The sequence below is a fragment of the Leishmania panamensis genome (assembly GCF_000755165.1).
Source record: "Leishmania panamensis strain MHOM/PA/94/PSC-1 chromosome 21 sequence".
NCBI classification, from domain to species: Eukaryota; Euglenozoa; class Kinetoplastea; order Trypanosomatida; family Trypanosomatidae; genus Leishmania; species Leishmania panamensis.
In genome coordinates this window covers 216,614-232,512 of record NC_025867.1, presented here as the reverse complement: position 1 = coordinate 232,512, position 15,899 = coordinate 216,614, and the positions used below count along the sequence as shown (strand labels likewise).

At 51.8% G+C, this 15,899-nt stretch overlaps 7 protein-coding genes across 7 annotated transcripts; all 7 read right to left on the bottom strand.

Annotated features, from left to right (window-relative positions):
• Positions 1-760: 760 nt before the first annotated feature.
• Positions 761-2,230, bottom strand: LPMP_210820 (hypothetical protein; the record flags this gene model as incomplete). The annotated part of the gene is made up of 1 exon (XM_010700568.1): positions 761-2,230. One exon carries the CDS (start codon positions 2,228-2,230, stop codon positions 761-763), a length of 1,470 nt encoding a protein of 489 aa, XP_010698870.1.
• A 2,506-nt stretch (positions 2,231-4,736) lies between these two features.
• Positions 4,737-6,161, bottom strand: LPMP_210810 (proteasome regulatory non-ATPase subunit 5, putative; the record flags this gene model as incomplete). The annotated part of the gene is made up of 1 exon (XM_010700567.1): positions 4,737-6,161. The coding sequence occupies one exon, from the start codon at positions 6,159-6,161 to the stop codon at positions 4,737-4,739; it is 1,425 nt and encodes a 474-aa protein (XP_010698869.1).
• A 1,127-nt stretch (positions 6,162-7,288) lies between these two features.
• On the bottom strand, positions 7,289-9,457 carry LPMP_210800 (hypothetical protein; the record flags this gene model as incomplete). The annotated part of the gene is made up of 1 exon (XM_010700566.1): positions 7,289-9,457. One exon carries the CDS (start codon positions 9,455-9,457, stop codon positions 7,289-7,291), a length of 2,169 nt encoding a protein of 722 aa, XP_010698868.1.
• A 540-nt stretch (positions 9,458-9,997) lies between these two features.
• On the bottom strand, positions 9,998-10,318 carry LPMP_210790 (ATPase subunit 9, putative; the record flags this gene model as incomplete). The annotated part of the gene is made up of 1 exon (XM_010700565.1): positions 9,998-10,318. One exon carries the CDS (start codon positions 10,316-10,318, stop codon positions 9,998-10,000), a length of 321 nt encoding a protein of 106 aa, XP_010698867.1.
• Positions 10,319-10,650: 332 nt separating this feature from the next.
• LPMP_210780 (hypothetical protein) lies at positions 10,651-10,935 on the bottom strand (the record flags this gene model as incomplete). Its single annotated transcript, XM_010700564.1, has 1 exon — positions 10,651-10,935. One exon carries the CDS (start codon positions 10,933-10,935, stop codon positions 10,651-10,653), a length of 285 nt encoding a protein of 94 aa, XP_010698866.1.
• A 310-nt stretch (positions 10,936-11,245) lies between these two features.
• Positions 11,246-11,563, bottom strand: LPMP_210770 (60S Ribosomal protein L36, putative; the record flags this gene model as incomplete). The annotated part of the gene is made up of 1 exon (XM_010700563.1): positions 11,246-11,563. One exon carries the CDS (start codon positions 11,561-11,563, stop codon positions 11,246-11,248), a length of 318 nt encoding a protein of 105 aa, XP_010698865.1.
• A 405-nt stretch (positions 11,564-11,968) lies between these two features.
• Positions 11,969-13,108, bottom strand: LPMP_210760 (hypothetical protein; the record flags this gene model as incomplete). Its single annotated transcript, XM_010700562.1, has 1 exon — positions 11,969-13,108. One exon carries the CDS (start codon positions 13,106-13,108, stop codon positions 11,969-11,971), a length of 1,140 nt encoding a protein of 379 aa, XP_010698864.1.
• Between the last annotated feature and the right edge of the window lie 2,791 nt (positions 13,109-15,899).

Genomic DNA, 15,899 nt, shown 5'->3' with positions numbered 1-15,899 from the left:
GTAACGGTACCCGTTACCCTTCCGTACCGGTACCGTACTTACCCTACTAGTAGTAGTCTACTACCCACCCTACGACGACACACACGCACACACGCACACGCACATATATATATATATATATATATATATATATATATATACGCGCAAAGAAAGAGAGACATGCATGCTTAGACGTACCCAGACACAAAGACACACAATATACACCGCATCACGTCCTCTTTTCCTTAAATGCCCCCTTTTACGAGTGGAGAGAAAGGGAGACGACACTGGATGGGGGAGTGGGGTGACTTCTTGTTATTCGATGGAATTTAGCAGAGTGACGTACGAGAAGTCTCTCACACTTCAAGGAAAAAATGAACAGAGAGTGGTCGAAGATTTAAAATCGAAAAAAAAGACACGTGTGAATCACTAGCACCAACATGACGAACAAAACGGGAAAAGGGGGAGTGGAAGGGCGAAGCAAAGCAACAACGAAAAGTCAAGCACAGAGAGAGAAGTGATTTGCACGGTGGCTGACTGATCCCTCTCCAACTTTCCCCCTATCATATTATTCCTCTCACTTTCAATGACGATCTTTGAATGTAGTTGCAACAGTAGCAGCAGAGGTGTTGAAAGAAGAAACGTGAGGAAGAAAGAGAACTTGAAAAGGACCTAGGAGCAGGCAACGGACGGGCAAAGGCAAAAAAAAATTAACAAATAGCACCAGCAAAGATGAACCAATCACGCGCACACAGTACATGCCAAGTGGTCAACAGCTCAGTTACTTCCTGGCTGTAACAGTAGTTCGCCCGGGTATAGTGCTGTACCCGCCGGTAGCCAAGGGAGTGTTCGTCCCGCTCGTTGCAAGACTCACGCCGCTGCCTCCACTCGTTCCGCTGGAGCGGGTCGCCATGACCGTGGGAGATGAGCTATCTGTATACTTGAACGGGGCGAACTTTCCGCCCGCGCTGCTCTTCTCCTGTGCACTGGGATTTATCGCAGGGCTGTTGGTGCAGCTGGGTGTCGCTGTGTCGGACTGAGCTTTGGGACGCACATCGTACACACGTAGGTGGCCACCAAAGCCAAAGCCGCCTTGTGGCATCTGCGACGGAGACTCTGCGTGCAGGAAGGCTGGTGACTGCCCCGACGGCGGTGTTACGGCATTAGTGTTGGGCGTACGTAGTGTGTAACGATACTCCGGGAACGTCGGGAAGGCACCACCAGCGACGGAGTAAGGCATAGGGCTGCCGCTCCTGCTGGTGCCACTGAAGGCCACGTCGTATGGCGGGATGGCACTCTTTAAAGCCGTGGATGCAGGAGTGCTGGCGTTACGGTAGTCGATCCTTTTTGCCTCGGCGATAGCGTTGAAATCGTCATCGCTCACATCCCCAACCGCCAGCGGGGTGACGGTGTAGCACGTGTCGCCGATGCTCACTGTGCGTGTCGAGGTGGTGACGGAGTTGAGTGAGCTCAGGATCTGCGGCGGCGGTTGCAGGCGGACTTCAAACTCGCGGCAAATGTGGATGTTGTTGCAGTCATCCAGGTACCGACAGCGATGCGCTAAGTGCAAACGGCAGATGAACTTCGCCGGAAGCTCCAGGACATCGTTTTCGCTAGCAGCCGACCGCTTCTCTGTCGCGTTGTTGGACGCACAGGCAGACTTCTTGGGGGCGTTGTGCACCAAGTAGCGGCGCAGCCCAACTGTGCACGCCACACGGTCCGCAGGAATCAGCTCGTTACTGCCTCCGTTGCCAGTGATGAGCACGTACTTGAAGTGGTTTGTTAGCATGGAGATGTCCTGAGGGTCTTGGTGGAAATGGCAGCACGTGGGTGAGCTCAACGCTTCGTAGCGCAGCTGTGGAATAGCAGACGGCACGACGTGCGCCTGACGGCACCAAGCGTGGCGGCATCGGCCTTCCAAGAAGGCTATGCAGAGCGACGGCACAGTTCCAGGCGTCGAGGTAGCGTGGGTAGGAACGAGCAAGTGCAGCGGCACCCGCAGCTTTCTGGTCATCGGGTCCAGCACCCAGACCCACTTCTCATCCTCCTTCTTGCAATCCGAGCTGGAGCTGGAACTGTGCTTTTCGTCACTCACCTCCGCCGTAGGTGCCGCACTTCCCTCCTCAGTTGCCGTGTACCCGTTACACGTGTCTCCGCCGAGTATGTGCTGGAAGTCGTCGCCCTTCCCCTTTGAGCCTAAGGAGGACACCGCAAACGATGCCGCCTCTCGCGACTGAATCATGTAGCTCATTCGCAGCGCAGCTCACCACACCGACAGTGATGCAATGTGATACAACAAAAGGCGGTGGCGCAGCGCCCGTATGTGCGTGCGTCTGTAACTCTGAGTGGCGATGTAAAGTTTTTCTCTGGCGTGTATCACGTCAACGGCTCGTTTTTTGCTCCTTTTTTGTCTGCTCACATTGAAAGTAGCGAAGAAAAAGAGTGGTAATACGACCGATGAGGCCAGTCTATCTGTGTCTGTATTTTCTCGTGAAAAGGAAAGAAAAAAAACGCAAAAGTGGAAAGAGGAAGGGAAACGAAAAGGGCCAACAACAAAAAAAAAGAGCAAGAAAAAGAAAAAGATGCTGAGAAGAGTAGCACCAGCAAAACGAAAAAAAAAATTTTCTTTTTTTGGATTTATGTATTTTTATACTAAATAAAAGGTGCTGAGAAGAATATAAAGAGAGCGAAGCAAAAAAGGGTGGAGGGCAGACTAGGAAGAGAGAAAAGGGAAAAGAAGGGGGTATGTGGCGTCAGAGAAGAAAAGATACAGAGAGGAAGCAAGGCACAAAGGAAAGAAAAGAAGCCGAATAGTGATGCCCTACTTTTTGACGTCTGTGTCTAGCTATATATCCATGTATAGTTCTATCTTGCTCACGTCCCCTCGATGCCACAATAATCAAATCCTGGTTTCCTCTTCGTTCCTCTGTCCTGGGGCTGTTCCTTGCTGTTTAGGACCTCTTCTTTGCGCCACCGCGACCCCTCGCCTCTTCTAGTTCGTTTTCGCTTCGGTACTTTATTGCTCAGGTTTCTATTTTTGTTATGGTTGCTGTTTTGCTCCGTTCTTTCGTTTCGCTCGTTATACTCTTAAGACACGGAAAGGGGAAAGGGGAATGAAGCCGAAAATAAAAAAAAGAGAGAAAGCGCCAAAACACAGAAAAGACGTCTGTATGCACGTGTGGATCTGGGGGAGGGGGGGTCTGCTCGAAGGGGAATGGGAAACCAAGAGAGGTGTGTGAGGTCAAATGGGTAGTTTGGGGGGCGACAATAAATATGCTGAATGAATCGACAGACAGAACAAGGACAAGGAAGAAAGTGGTGTGGCAAACGAACACTTGCCGTGGCCGAATGACCAAGAGAAAAGATTGTTTTTCGGTACTCCGTCCTTGTCCTTCGCTCGCAGACTGTACTTACTTTCGAATGTCTTCTCACTTCTACAAGAGTACTTCTCTTGTTCAAAACTTGCTGATTGTCGTTCCTGACGTCTTTTGTGTGAGAATTATTCTTTCCTGTGTTAAGCGGAAAAAAGAGAGGCAGGAAGAATATGGCGCACGCCGCTCCGTTGTGTGGTGGAGCGTCACTGGATACGCCTATTCGCGCAGCGATGTCAATGACGACAAGAAAATGTGAGAGCGGATGTGAGAAAGGAGAAGAGGGAAAAAGAAGAAAGTGGAAAAAAAAAAAAGAAAGGAGCTGTTCCTCAATTCGAGTAAACTGAAGATTGAGGGAAGCCAAGAAGCGAAGAGACAATTCTGCACGTGTAGGGACGAATATCACGGAAGGGGAAATGAGCAACACAAGCAGTCATCGGTTGACCGGCAGAATTTGTGTGTTTGTGTGGGGGGGATGCAGGTGAGCGTGTGGAAGTTGGATCGTGTGTAGCGCGTCACGGAGAAAGCGAAGCGTGTTGAGCCAGTCACAAGATAAAGAAGATTAGAACGAGTCGGAAAATAAGAAGTGAGACGGTGCACGTGCATCCAAAGACCGCTCTTCATTCAATGTGGCGTCATGGACAGTGTTGCGCCCCAAGAAACAGGAAGTGCCTCCCCTTTCTCTCTCTGATCCGCCTTCGCGCAACGTCCTCGGTCTAAAAGGACAACCAGTGTAGAGCCTCTTCCCTGCCCCTCGACTGGGCAATGACGGTGCCCATTGCTAGCTGATGGAAAGCATGTCAACACATTGGATAATGATGACAATCCACAGCAAGCTCCACACGGTCCGCAGACTCTCGATACTGGATGCCGCAATCTTTCTCATTGCAGGTCGTGCTTGGCGATTAAAGCCGCCTTCCATTGACACCTTTCTTTTTTTTCCAGACCACAGATCCGATCAACCCAGTCATGGCCCACTTCAGGGCTCACACAAACGCGTAAACACACACACACACACGCACTGCAACCACACACGTAGTAGAGAGGAAGCGCAGAGGGCTCTGTGGAACATCTAGCAGGGAAGGGTGTCGTAGAGAGAGAGAGAGAGACGCGGAGTCGACAACACATCGCGCCCTATCGCTCCCCAAAAGCAACCTCGCCTCCCTTATCAGACAACAGAAGAAAATAAAAACCTACTACTCGCCATGGGGGAAGGCAAAAGAGTCGCTGCGTGTGAAGCCGATCGCGCAGATTCCATCCACGGTGAAAGTGGCAGGAGCCCCAACTGTGCACTAGAGATGAGAAAGGCGTCGTGAGCGCACGTGATAACGACAATACAAATGCACATACATACCCCGCCACCGCACCATCCCCACTCCGCCTTCTCTAGCGGACCTTCTGCGGGACAAGGTTGTGCAGCATCCGCTCCTTTGTGATAAGGTGTGATGCCTTGTCCAGCAATGCTACGCTGCGCTCGACCGAGTCGTTCCACGACGCGATGACCTCCATCGTATTCTTTCGCGCCTCGAACACCACCAGTCCATCCACACGGTCCATCTTTGCGTAAAAGGTCTTGTTCGTGACCATCGTCATGATGAACATTTCCGTGTGCTCTGGCGACAGATGAACCAGCTCCGCAAGACGCCTGAGTGGGATGCGGGTGTAAAACTTGGAAATCACCATAATGTCGTGCTCGCTGCAGCGGTTGCTGAGCAGCTCCTGACGCGCGGGGTACGGTGCCAGCTCCGGGTGGGTCTGACACAGCACCTCCACCTCCGAGGAGACCCTCTCCTGGATCAGCTCAATGCTGTTGAAGCGCTGCAGAAGTGCGTACAGCTGCGGAATATCCTCCAGGTCACTCTTCAGCTTCTCGCTAATAGTTGAGAGAGCCGCGACACGGTCGTGCAGCTTGGTGACGGGTGCAAACGCCGTGCACTCCGCGAGATCCTCGATTTCCTTCGCGGTGGCATTTTCAGCGATGAGGTAGTGCACTACCATGTTGCTCAAGGCGGAGAGCTTGTCATCGGTGCTCTTCACGGTGTTATACGTCTCGTACCAGCACCGACCAACGTTGAAGAAGGACTCTTTGTGCGCATAGTATGCGCGCATGAGGTCAAAGTACTTGAGCTTCTGCTGCTGTGCCTCGTCGCGGCCGAGACCGCGATGGTTGATCTTTCTCGACACAAGAGGGACGTGGTCGTAGTCCTCCAGCTCTAGGCAAAGACGGATCTGCTGATTCAGCGCCTCCAACTTCTCTAAGCGCGGCATGTTCGTAATGGTTTCGATGTGCAGCGTACGCAGCATATCACACGCAGAGCGCTTACGGCCCGCCGCCTCGTGAAGAGTTGCCAGCTCAATTGTGAAGCGTGCATGTTCCAGCTCGACATGAATCTTGTTCTCGGTCACATATGCCAGGCGCTCTAGCACCTCCTCCTGCTTCTCCTTCGCCAAGGAGCCGTCCGTGAGGACGATTGTGCACTCCGCGATCATAGCGCTCTGAGCCTGCTTGGTCTGTCCGCGCTTCTTCATCAACATATCCAGAGTTTTGAGCATAAGTTCCAGCTCCTTCTGCGTGCGGTAGATGCGCAGCACCTCCACTGCCAGCAGCTTTGTAGAAGCAGCATCGCCACCAAGACGGGATACCTTTTCCAGAGTGAGTAGCTCAGCGACGATCTCGTCGAGCTTCGCGTTGCTGCTGCGAAGAAGAACAGGAATCGTTGTCGCGTTCACTCGCTCCAGCAGCTTTGCCGTCTCCGCAGAATGGTCCTCATCCTGCTTGAAGCTGGCACCCTTCCATTCGTTGTCGGCCATGATTCACACCTGGTTGTGTAAGCTTCAATAAACTCACTTGCAGCTCTTCAGCTACAAAGCCGAACGAGCGAGAGATTGAGGGGAGGAGAAAAAAGAACGCGAGCTGCTGAAAAAAAAAAAGAGAACAAGGGCTCTTGAAGAGGGGAGAAAAGAGGCTCGCAAGTGGCTCAAGTGTAGAGAGACGAAAAGGGGGGAAAAGAGTGACGATGGTGCGGCATAGAGAGGTGTATGGAATCCGACTGCGACACGAGAAGGGGGGATCGAAAAAAAAAAAGAGAAGCGCAGATACCACTCGAGGAATCGTATTCGCTGTTTCGTGGGGAAGCTATACAAAGGAGAAGGGTGAAAACAGAGGTGTCTCAATGATTTGAGATGGCCGAATAGAGAAAGAGGAAGGAGACAAGTGACCACAAGGTGCAGAATTGAAACGACTATGTGTGTCGGTATTGGCGTGGGCGTGTTCTTCGTTTTCTTTCGTGTACGTGTGTGTTGCTTTTGCACGAAAGCTTCAAACGAGGGAGGACAAGATGGAAAGTAACACAAAAAGAAGTGAAGTTGTCGAAGAGGTAGACAGTTTGGTGGAAGCAGAAGATGCTCAGCAGCTGTCATGAGGTAGCTGGCACTGCAGACATCTGCGCGGAGAGCAATGAGGGAAGAGATGCAATGCGAGGGAAGGGCAAGACATCACGAACACATTCTCCTACCACTTCTCCCACGAGTTGCCCACTGCTTGTAGGTAAAACCGAAGTGCATCTGGGCACGTGACCCCTGGAAACAACAGCCATCTATCAACAGAGAAAGGCGCAGCGAATCACTACGCACTGTGAGCAATTGTCTTCTCCTTTCCATACTTATGGTGGGTATCTCCTCCTGACTATTTCAGCTGCTTACTTGTCTGGCCTTTTACAATGACACGATGCGTCCTGCAATGCGCACTTGGGTTACAGGTTTACCTTAATCGTAATTCTCCACCGTACCGCATCTCACTTGTGACACTGCAGTAGCACTCAAGAAGATCATTCCAACATCCTGCGCGCACTTCACTAATGGGGCAGGCAGCTGCGATGTACTTGGCTTCAAAACCAGCATCTTCACGCATAGCTGCAATCCCCGATGCTCTGCAACGGCTACAAGAGTGCCTGCTCAAATTGGTTTAACAGCGGGTCTTGATGCGGCGTGGAGCCAAGCTGCCGCCAGTCACTGAGAGCGCGTTCCATCGTATTCTCACTCTTATTGTGCGCTGCTGCAAGGAGCCGCATCGCGCTTTCGCCTTCCATTTTGTACTGCGCTTTGCACTTGCCCAGGTGCTGCGCCCATGCGTTTGACGTGTAGCGTGTGTGCAGGGTCCGCTCAGTCTGCAGCTCAGCCGCAATGCCGTAAAAGTTCCCCTCCAGCGACTGCGACACTTCATCACCCTCGCCGCATGCAGAAGCACGACGTTCCAAGACGCGATCCATAGCCCTCTGTTGCAAATGGCTCTCCATCAGCAGCTCCATGCGACTGGCGTAACGCAATAGCTCATGGCTGCTCTCGCGAGCTGCTCGCAGAATGATTGCGACGATCCTCACGTCCTCCGGCTTCAAAGTGGCACCCATCTGTCGAGCCAGCGTGATCGTGTGCAGTGCAATGTCGACAGCGGTCGTGGTGGCATCAGGGTACAAGACAGGGGAAGCCACACACTCGCTGGCCGCTATCGTCGTCGCGACGCGATGAAGAAGTGAGGAGAGCTCGTCTTGACTGAAGAGGCGCAAGGCACGGCGAATGTGTCGCGGATTCCATGGGAGTGCGAGCGCGCCAGACAGCTTTGTGGAAGTCGCTCCCAGAATCTCCTTGAGCCCAGTTGTGGCATTGTGCCATTGCTTGATGAGTCGCGTGTGCAGAAATGGCGCGGTCTCCACGGCAAACACCGCAACCTGCACCGCGGGCAAAAATAACCGGCGAGTTGCCAACGCATAGCACAGCGTCACAGGGGTCCAGCGACCAGTAGACCGAGCACCAGCACCTTGCAGCAGCTGCAAGTCCTCCTCTTCGTCAGCGCCGCTTTCTTCCTCTGCATGGCGCCTGGTTTGCGGACCATAGTGACAAAACGGGTTTGAGACCAGTCCCCATGTGGCCTTGTTCAGCGAGGCTTGAGAAAAGGGGCCGGCCGAAAACGTCAGCGTTGTCTCGATCAGTGACGCGACTTTCTGCTCGTTCGTCAGTCCAGCAAATGCGGCAACCTCCTGGGACGAAGAAATCACTACGAACTCCTCCGTTGACTCCCTGTAGAACGTGGCGATGGGAACGTGTGGCACTGTGAGAGGGTCGAAGACTATCGTTTCTAGCGCGCCGGTGCCAGGAATGAGGCTGACAAACTGCATATTCTCCTTTGTGCGTAAGCAGGTCACAACAAGGTGAAACGGCCCGGCAAAGCGCAAACCGTCGACAGGAATGCTCGTGGCCACCTTCAGCACGGTCACCACCACCTCACCAGCGCGAGTGGCTGTTTCTGCCGTTGTCTGATGAAAATGGACAAGTTCCATCGCCTTTTCGGCAACTGAGTAGACGGCTGCATAAGCGCACTCCTTTTCATCGTTGTACACCACAATGCGGGATTCAATGCTTGCAAGCGTTAGCTTGCACTGAATCCGCTGCACGGTGTAGAAAGCCGCTGTCGAAGCCGGATGTGTCTTCAGGCCCCTAACATCCAGGTGCACCAGCGCCAGAGACCCTTTCTCTGTAAGAACAAGAAGAGTGTTCTTGTTGAATGCGCTAATGGATGCGATTCCCTCCTCCTCCAGCCCTGTCTCAATAGACCTCGGCGGAGCCAGGAACTGCCTCCACTCCTTGTTTTCAATGCGGCTTGCCGTGGGAACATCGAAGCGGGAGGCAACGAAAAGGTACTGCATCTGGGATGATGAGGATGCGCTACTGGACGCAATCGCTACACCACACATCGTATTCGCGCACAAAACCGCAAGCTGCGTTACGGAGGCGTCAGTAAGACACGCACTCTTTTCTACTGCCCACTGCACAGCCCACGTGTCACAGCGCACAACAGCGGCCACAAAAAATGAATCGGGGTCATTAAATCCAAGGGCTACATGGTCACCCGCCCTGTAGCGAGCCTTTATGTCCAGTCGTGCTGAGCGCACCACGTCGAATGAAGAAAAAGCTACGCAATCAGGATCCACCTTGTCGCCGTCCCCGGCTTTCTTCACAAGCTTGATGGCTGCCGGTACGTGATCTCCGTGGCAGCTCGCGAAGCAAGAGCCCCATGCCAGCTTGCCATCATTTGAAACTATAGCAAGCTTCATCCTCAGGAAACAAAATATGCAATCTGTTAGTGTAAGCACAAGTAGAGAAGAGGGAAGGGAAAGAGAAATAAACAGAGCATAGTTGCCTTCAAGCAGGCAAACGCCTTTTCCCATTAACAGGCGTAGTCACATTTGTCTGGTCTCTTTCTAAAGAAACAGCAAGACCGATTGTGAGAATGGCACAAAGTTGAGAAGAGAATATTGACTTTTTCCTACCTTCGCTGACGGTACCCCGGCCCACACCGTGTCACAAAATTCGATACATTGCACAACCACAGCTACACTGTATGCTGTTCACGAGAATCGATACGCATAGTTTAAGGACGAGATAATGCCATAACATACCTAGAGAGAAATAGTGGCATCTGCTTTTCGCTTCCGTTGTTTTCATCTTGCTTTTTCTTCATCCACAAACTAACGTTGCCTACAAAGTTACTTTACCAAAAGAGAAAGATATTACGTAAGGTATAAAATAAAAGGTCCTAAAGCTTCGCGGACACGAGACGATAGTAGAGTCCATCGGAACGCTTCGCGGGCACTCTACGAGAAGAGCATGAGGAAGGCGAGCATCAGCGCGAACAGGCCGATGGCCTCCGTCAGGGCGAAACCGAGAATGGCGTAGTTGAAGAGCATCTTGGTCAAGTTCGGCTGGCGAGCGCAGGACATCAGCAGGGAGCCAAAGATGGTACCAATACCCATGCCGACACCAGCGAGAGCAATGGCGGCGAGACCAGTGCCAACGTAGTGCAGCCCCTGGACGGAGATGGCGACAGTGGAAGCCTTGCGAGGTGTGACCACGAGCACACTTGAGGCGGCCGCCGCGCGGCGGGTGACGGGCTGGGAAATAACACGGCGCATCATTTTTTCGCGTAAGGGAAAAGGCTGTTTGTAGAAAGAGTAAGAGTGGGAAGAGTATGTAAAACTGTTATGAAATAAGAAAGTGAATTCATTGAAAAGAAAGCAGCAGGGAAGAATAAATAGGACATCGGTGGGAAGTACATTGGGCGAGAAATAGTATCCAAAAGGTATGCGAGACCTCTTCTGTAGAGTATGAACGTAGCGTGTGAAAAGGTACGAGAGAATTCAGATAGTTGAGGGGCGACATTATGTGTTTGCTCTTGTTTTTTCTTCCTCAGCTCTCACGGAACTTCACAAAAAAAAAAAGACATCCTATTTGTAGGCAGAAAAAAGACTCACGTACTACTCTTTAGTGGTGCTACTTGCGCAGACCAAACTGTTTCAGCACCAATATCATGACCTAAAATGTACTTTGTATCGACGTACGACTTTCCAATACCACATCCCGTACCGAATGCGGTGACGGCTGCACGAAACGCTACCGAACGAAATACAACCATCGAAATGGCGCCGCCGCATAGAAATCCAAAGCTCATCATTTTCAACGTATTGTCCGTAATATACGACCACTTCTGTGATTCGGTGAGCGCATCACGATCGATAATGGTACTGTCTCCCATTTTCTTGTTGAGTGTCTTGAGGTGGCGTGAGGACAAAAAGTAATCTGGCTTTATGTCACTCAGCTTAGCAGCACAGTGGTTTGAGGGAGAACATAGAAGATGAGGAAAGAGGAATAACACATCAAGTGATATCACAGGCATCGCCACAAAAGAGAAAGCAACAGTCCACAAGAATAGTCTGTCTGCAGCAAAGTTGTTCTTAGTCATTGTTTGTGATAGCACAGTTTTTCAATTGCTTTTGCTTTACTCTTTTTTTTGTTTGATGAAGCTTTGTCAAAGTAGAAAAAAGTGGCGACAACTACCAAACACTTTAATGGTGCTTCTTGGTCACGTGGCGGAGTGCTTCCTCCATCTTCGAGCGCTTCTTCTTGGCCGCAGTGAAGTCTCCGAGACGCTTCTTGCAGTACTTCAAGGCGCGCTTCTCCTTTCCAACACGCAGAAACTCTTGCACGCGCTTCTCCAGGGGGGATAAGCCTACTAAATCAGCGATGATAGCCTTCACAGCGCGCAGGCGCTTGTGGGGGACAGAAAAGCGGTCATTGGGCGACGGCTGGCGCGGGCGGCGGGTCGTCACGTGACCTTTGTTGAAGCCGGCAACGATGCCAGTGCGAGGAGTAGGTGCAGACATTAGTGTCACCTTGATCGTGAGAGCATCGAATGAGAACGCAAAAGAGTATGTGCATTTTTGAAGGGTGAAAAGGGCAAAAAAACAAGCATTGAAAAATAGAGAAAATAGCAGAAGAAGAGATGGCAAAACATGAGCTAAATCGTTTAACGAGAAAGGGTTTAATAATAATATTAACTCGCTCCTTCCAAATTGCAGCCCATTGAGAGACATATTGGCGCCATGTGTGCAAATCCTGAAGATGCATGAAAGAGAGAGACGCCTACAAACCCTTCCATATTTCTGGACAGACTTTCCTCTTTTTCTTTGTTGTCTCTTGGAGGCCCGAAATGCAGGACAACTAGTCAATAAAGAAAAACATCAAATATATTTCCGAGCTTGTTTAAGGTACCAGACCGAACCTATAGTTCACTCCCTCATTCTTTCTGCCTTCCGCTGAATAGCAGCTTCTTTCTTCAGTCGCTTTTTGCGCTGTGACTTGCTATTCAGATCCGCGATAGCAGGCGGTACAGCAGTTTTGAAAAAATCACTCACTGGCAGCCCTTTTTCCAAATCGTGCAAATAGCGCAAGATATGCTCGTTGGGGTTTGTGCGGCGCACTGAGACCATACTTTGCCATTTTTTGCGCGGTAAAGAAACACATTGCAGGGACCGCTTGTAGGACATCATCATTCCCAAATCCCACAAGCGGCACCCGGCGGATTTCATACAAACACCAGTTAAACTCAGCTGCAGGGCCCCGCCGCCGCTGATACAGTATGCACCGGTTGCGGAAGCGTAAATGTCTCCAACTAGATAACCAATTTCACATGCAACGAGTTCTCCCTCTTGAATGAGGGGTGAGCTCTCCAAGATAGGCATTTCGTTGTATTTCCGGTAACGAATAGCAGTGATGATAATTTTGGTTGCGTACTTGGTTGGATTGAAAAACATGTGAAGCAAACATACTCGTAACGGCGCACATAGCCAATTCTCACCATGCTGCCTCCTTATGAGCGTAAAAACGTCGACCAGGTCTGCTTGCCGGTTTACGAAAATCTCGAAAGAGGGACGATGAGTGCTTTCGTTTGGCGTTTTTGTGAGCTTACGTGAGACTCCAAGAGAATCTTTATTGAAAATGCCTTCGTCACCCTCACAAAAGGGAAAACCACTTATAGTGTTGCGCTGTGCTGCGCCGTCAACAAGGGCGCAAATAGCCCTCTCCATGTGTAGCTTTGGGGCAAAGAGAAAAATGTTTTCACTGATTGCAACAGCCAGGGGGAAAATGCCGCGTTGGCAGCACGCATCAATCAAAGAGGGATCAAACAAGGGTGAGAACCCAAGCTCCTCGTTCCCTTTCAGCTTCGCGGGGAGTGTCTCAAGATCATCTTTGCTTTTCACCGGTGGGAAAAAATTCGAAAAGTGCTGGATATCCACTTTTGTCAACGGTACAAGATGGCGCACATCCGTGGCCTGACTTGCATAGCTGACCTCTGCCTCTATGTTAAACTCTTTCCCTTTGTCCTCACGAAAATGCTGGGTAACCCTTTGCAAGTAGGTGGCGTGCATGGACACGAGCTGGGTGCTATGTAATGGCTACGAACCTGTCATCAGAAAAAGCCATGGATCACAGGTACAGGAAACATACAGTTGGCTGCTCGATTTGCTCAAGTCCTTTTGATAACCCCTGCAGCTGCGCATGACGTCAAGCTGACAGCGTCAGTGAACTCGGCTTCAGTGCTGTAAATTAATGAGCTGCACTCAAAGCAGGCAAGGGTTCAAGAGTGCAATGTGCACTTGTCTGCTGGTAATTTCGTTTTTGTATTGGTTTTGCAACTGCAGCGATATCAGGTGCACTAATCGAGGGAAGAGCATGTGCCCAAACCTTGATTGCCCAGACATCCTCGCGAGCACCCAATAATGACTAGCAAGGGTCTTTGATTGCCTCCCAGCGCGTAGAATGTGTACCCCATACCAGGGAAACGGAGCGCCACAACAGTGATGAACACTGGCAATGAGAAGCTTGTGTTTCTGTTGTAACGCACTCGGCATATAAACATAGCGGCGCGACGAGGCAAATCCCCTGGGACACCCCGGCCTCGCGCGTGCCGCGCGCCAACGCGGCCCCCACCAGGCCCCTACCACCCCCACCCACAGAACCCACAGAACACCCCCCGCACAGCCTGCGCCACCCCCAACCACCAATCTGGCACAAGGACAGGGCATGAGAGCAACCCGCGCCCCCCCCCCACTAAAACAAACCCCCACCACCAAAAACGTTTCCAAACCACCGCCGAAGGAAGACGGCAAGACCACACACAACGCCCGCCGCGTTTTCTGGAGTGCGGGAGGGGGCTGCGGGAAGCGCGCCCCTCACAAAGACGAAAGGAAACCCGCAGAACACCCGACGCCCAAGCCCCCAACCACACAGCAACCCCGCGCAACTTGAAAGAAGGCATCAAAGAACAAAAGCCCAAGCACGCAATCCACCTGAAATAAAGGTGATGCGACCCCAAACTTGATCAAAATGCGGGTTTTGGTGCCTCCCCAACGACCCCGCACCGCGAGCCTTTCCCGCGCCAACGGCCCCCCCGCGGCCGCGAAGGGACCCCCCCCCACCCCAAAACGGCCGATCCATCACCAAACCCACGCCGAAACACAAAAAAGAATTGAAAGTTTCGGCCTCCGCGACAAATTCACCAGAACACCCACCGCCCGCCCACCCCGCCCACCAAACCGCAACAGATCCACGCGGCCCCCCGAAAAGCAGCGAACGCCCCCCAAACAACACAATAAACAGCAGCAGCAGCCTACAAAAAATACCCCCCCAGCTCCCAAAATCCCTTTTTCAACCACCAGCCAATAGGAAACATAATCTGGAAGAAAAACCTGGCGGGGCGGCGGTTTCTTTGGGCCCGCCCGCGCCACCGCACACCAAACGCTGGCGGCCCCGCGAAGCGCGGGACAGGCCGCCACACAGACGCCGCAAAAACGCCGACAACCACCCGGGGTGCCCAACACCGCAACGGAAACAAAGACAAAAGACCGAACGCGGCAAGGTTTTCCATAATAACGAGCAGCTGAACCACTTTAATAAAAACTTCTTGATAAAAGTCGAATTGCATCGGTTCATACGGTTTTGGGGGGGGCGCCGCCGCGCGCGAAGCCCCGCCGAACCAACCCAGCCCACGACGAGAAATCACCCGGCACCCGGAACCGGAAAAGCAACGCACAAAATCAGAAATTCGCCCCTGAACCTTTTGACTGTTATACATGTAATTTGTACGCTTGATGCTATTGAAGAATAAGGTATATTTTCAAGCGCTTCTACGCGCTGAAGGTCCCCTTGGTGTTCCGGCGCCTTTCCGAACCAGTGCCTCACCGCGGCTATGCGTTCGGAGGAGCACAGCTATTTGGTGGGTGGTGCGCGCGGCCAAAACGGATCCATAGCGAAGGAACCCATCAACCATCCTTGAGATTTTCATTTAACCTTAATTTTCCCCCGCGGGAGGCTATGGAATCCCGTTGACCTTTGCAACGGCCGGCTCCGGCCATCATCATCTTTGTGAAATGGGAGAATCATTTTTCCAAAACCCCAAGCTCATTATCACGGAACCGAAAAGACCACTGACCAACATCCGAAAGGGTTCCTTAAGGCCAATGAAATATTAGAAACTTCTTTGGCCGCACCTCTTTTCTCACTGAACGAACGAAAGCGTAGAAAGCTTACCCTTTGCCCTAAAATAAAACAAAAATGAAAGGCCCGCCACATCTTCGCTGTGAGAAGTGCTGAGGCGGGGACGCTGTGGTGCGCTTTCCAAACGCGCGGGATGGGGTCGCCGTGTCGCTGCGGGGTTTTCGCCTTTCCCCATACCACGCTTTCGCCGACTGGTGGCGTTCAAGTTTGTCAGGGCCTCTCTTCTTCCCGAAAAACCCCATCATGCAAATGGGAGAAACGACTCGCCAGAACAGTGCACCTTTTATCCCTCTGTTTTTTTTTTGGCACGACAGGAGGTATATTCAAGTATAAGGAAATTTTTCTTGGAGGCGGGCGGGGCCCCCGCGCCTGCGGTTTTGCGCCGCCCCTTCCCCCCGCTCCGGAAAAAAAGCTCTGTGAAAACATTCTAGCTCATACAACCTTCGCTTCAAAAGTTCAATTATCAGCTTGGGCTAACACTCTTCAGAAAAGATCAAGGCTTTCGCAAAGCATAGGTTTTCAGATCTACAGTGTGGGAAAACTGATGGCGATCGTTTTCCGGAGCGCCCTCCCTAGGGCCGAAAAGGGTGCCGCGGATTCTTTGCGGAAGGGAAGGGGTTTCGCGGCGTGTAAAATGCTGGGGTGCGGGCCGGCTGGAAAACC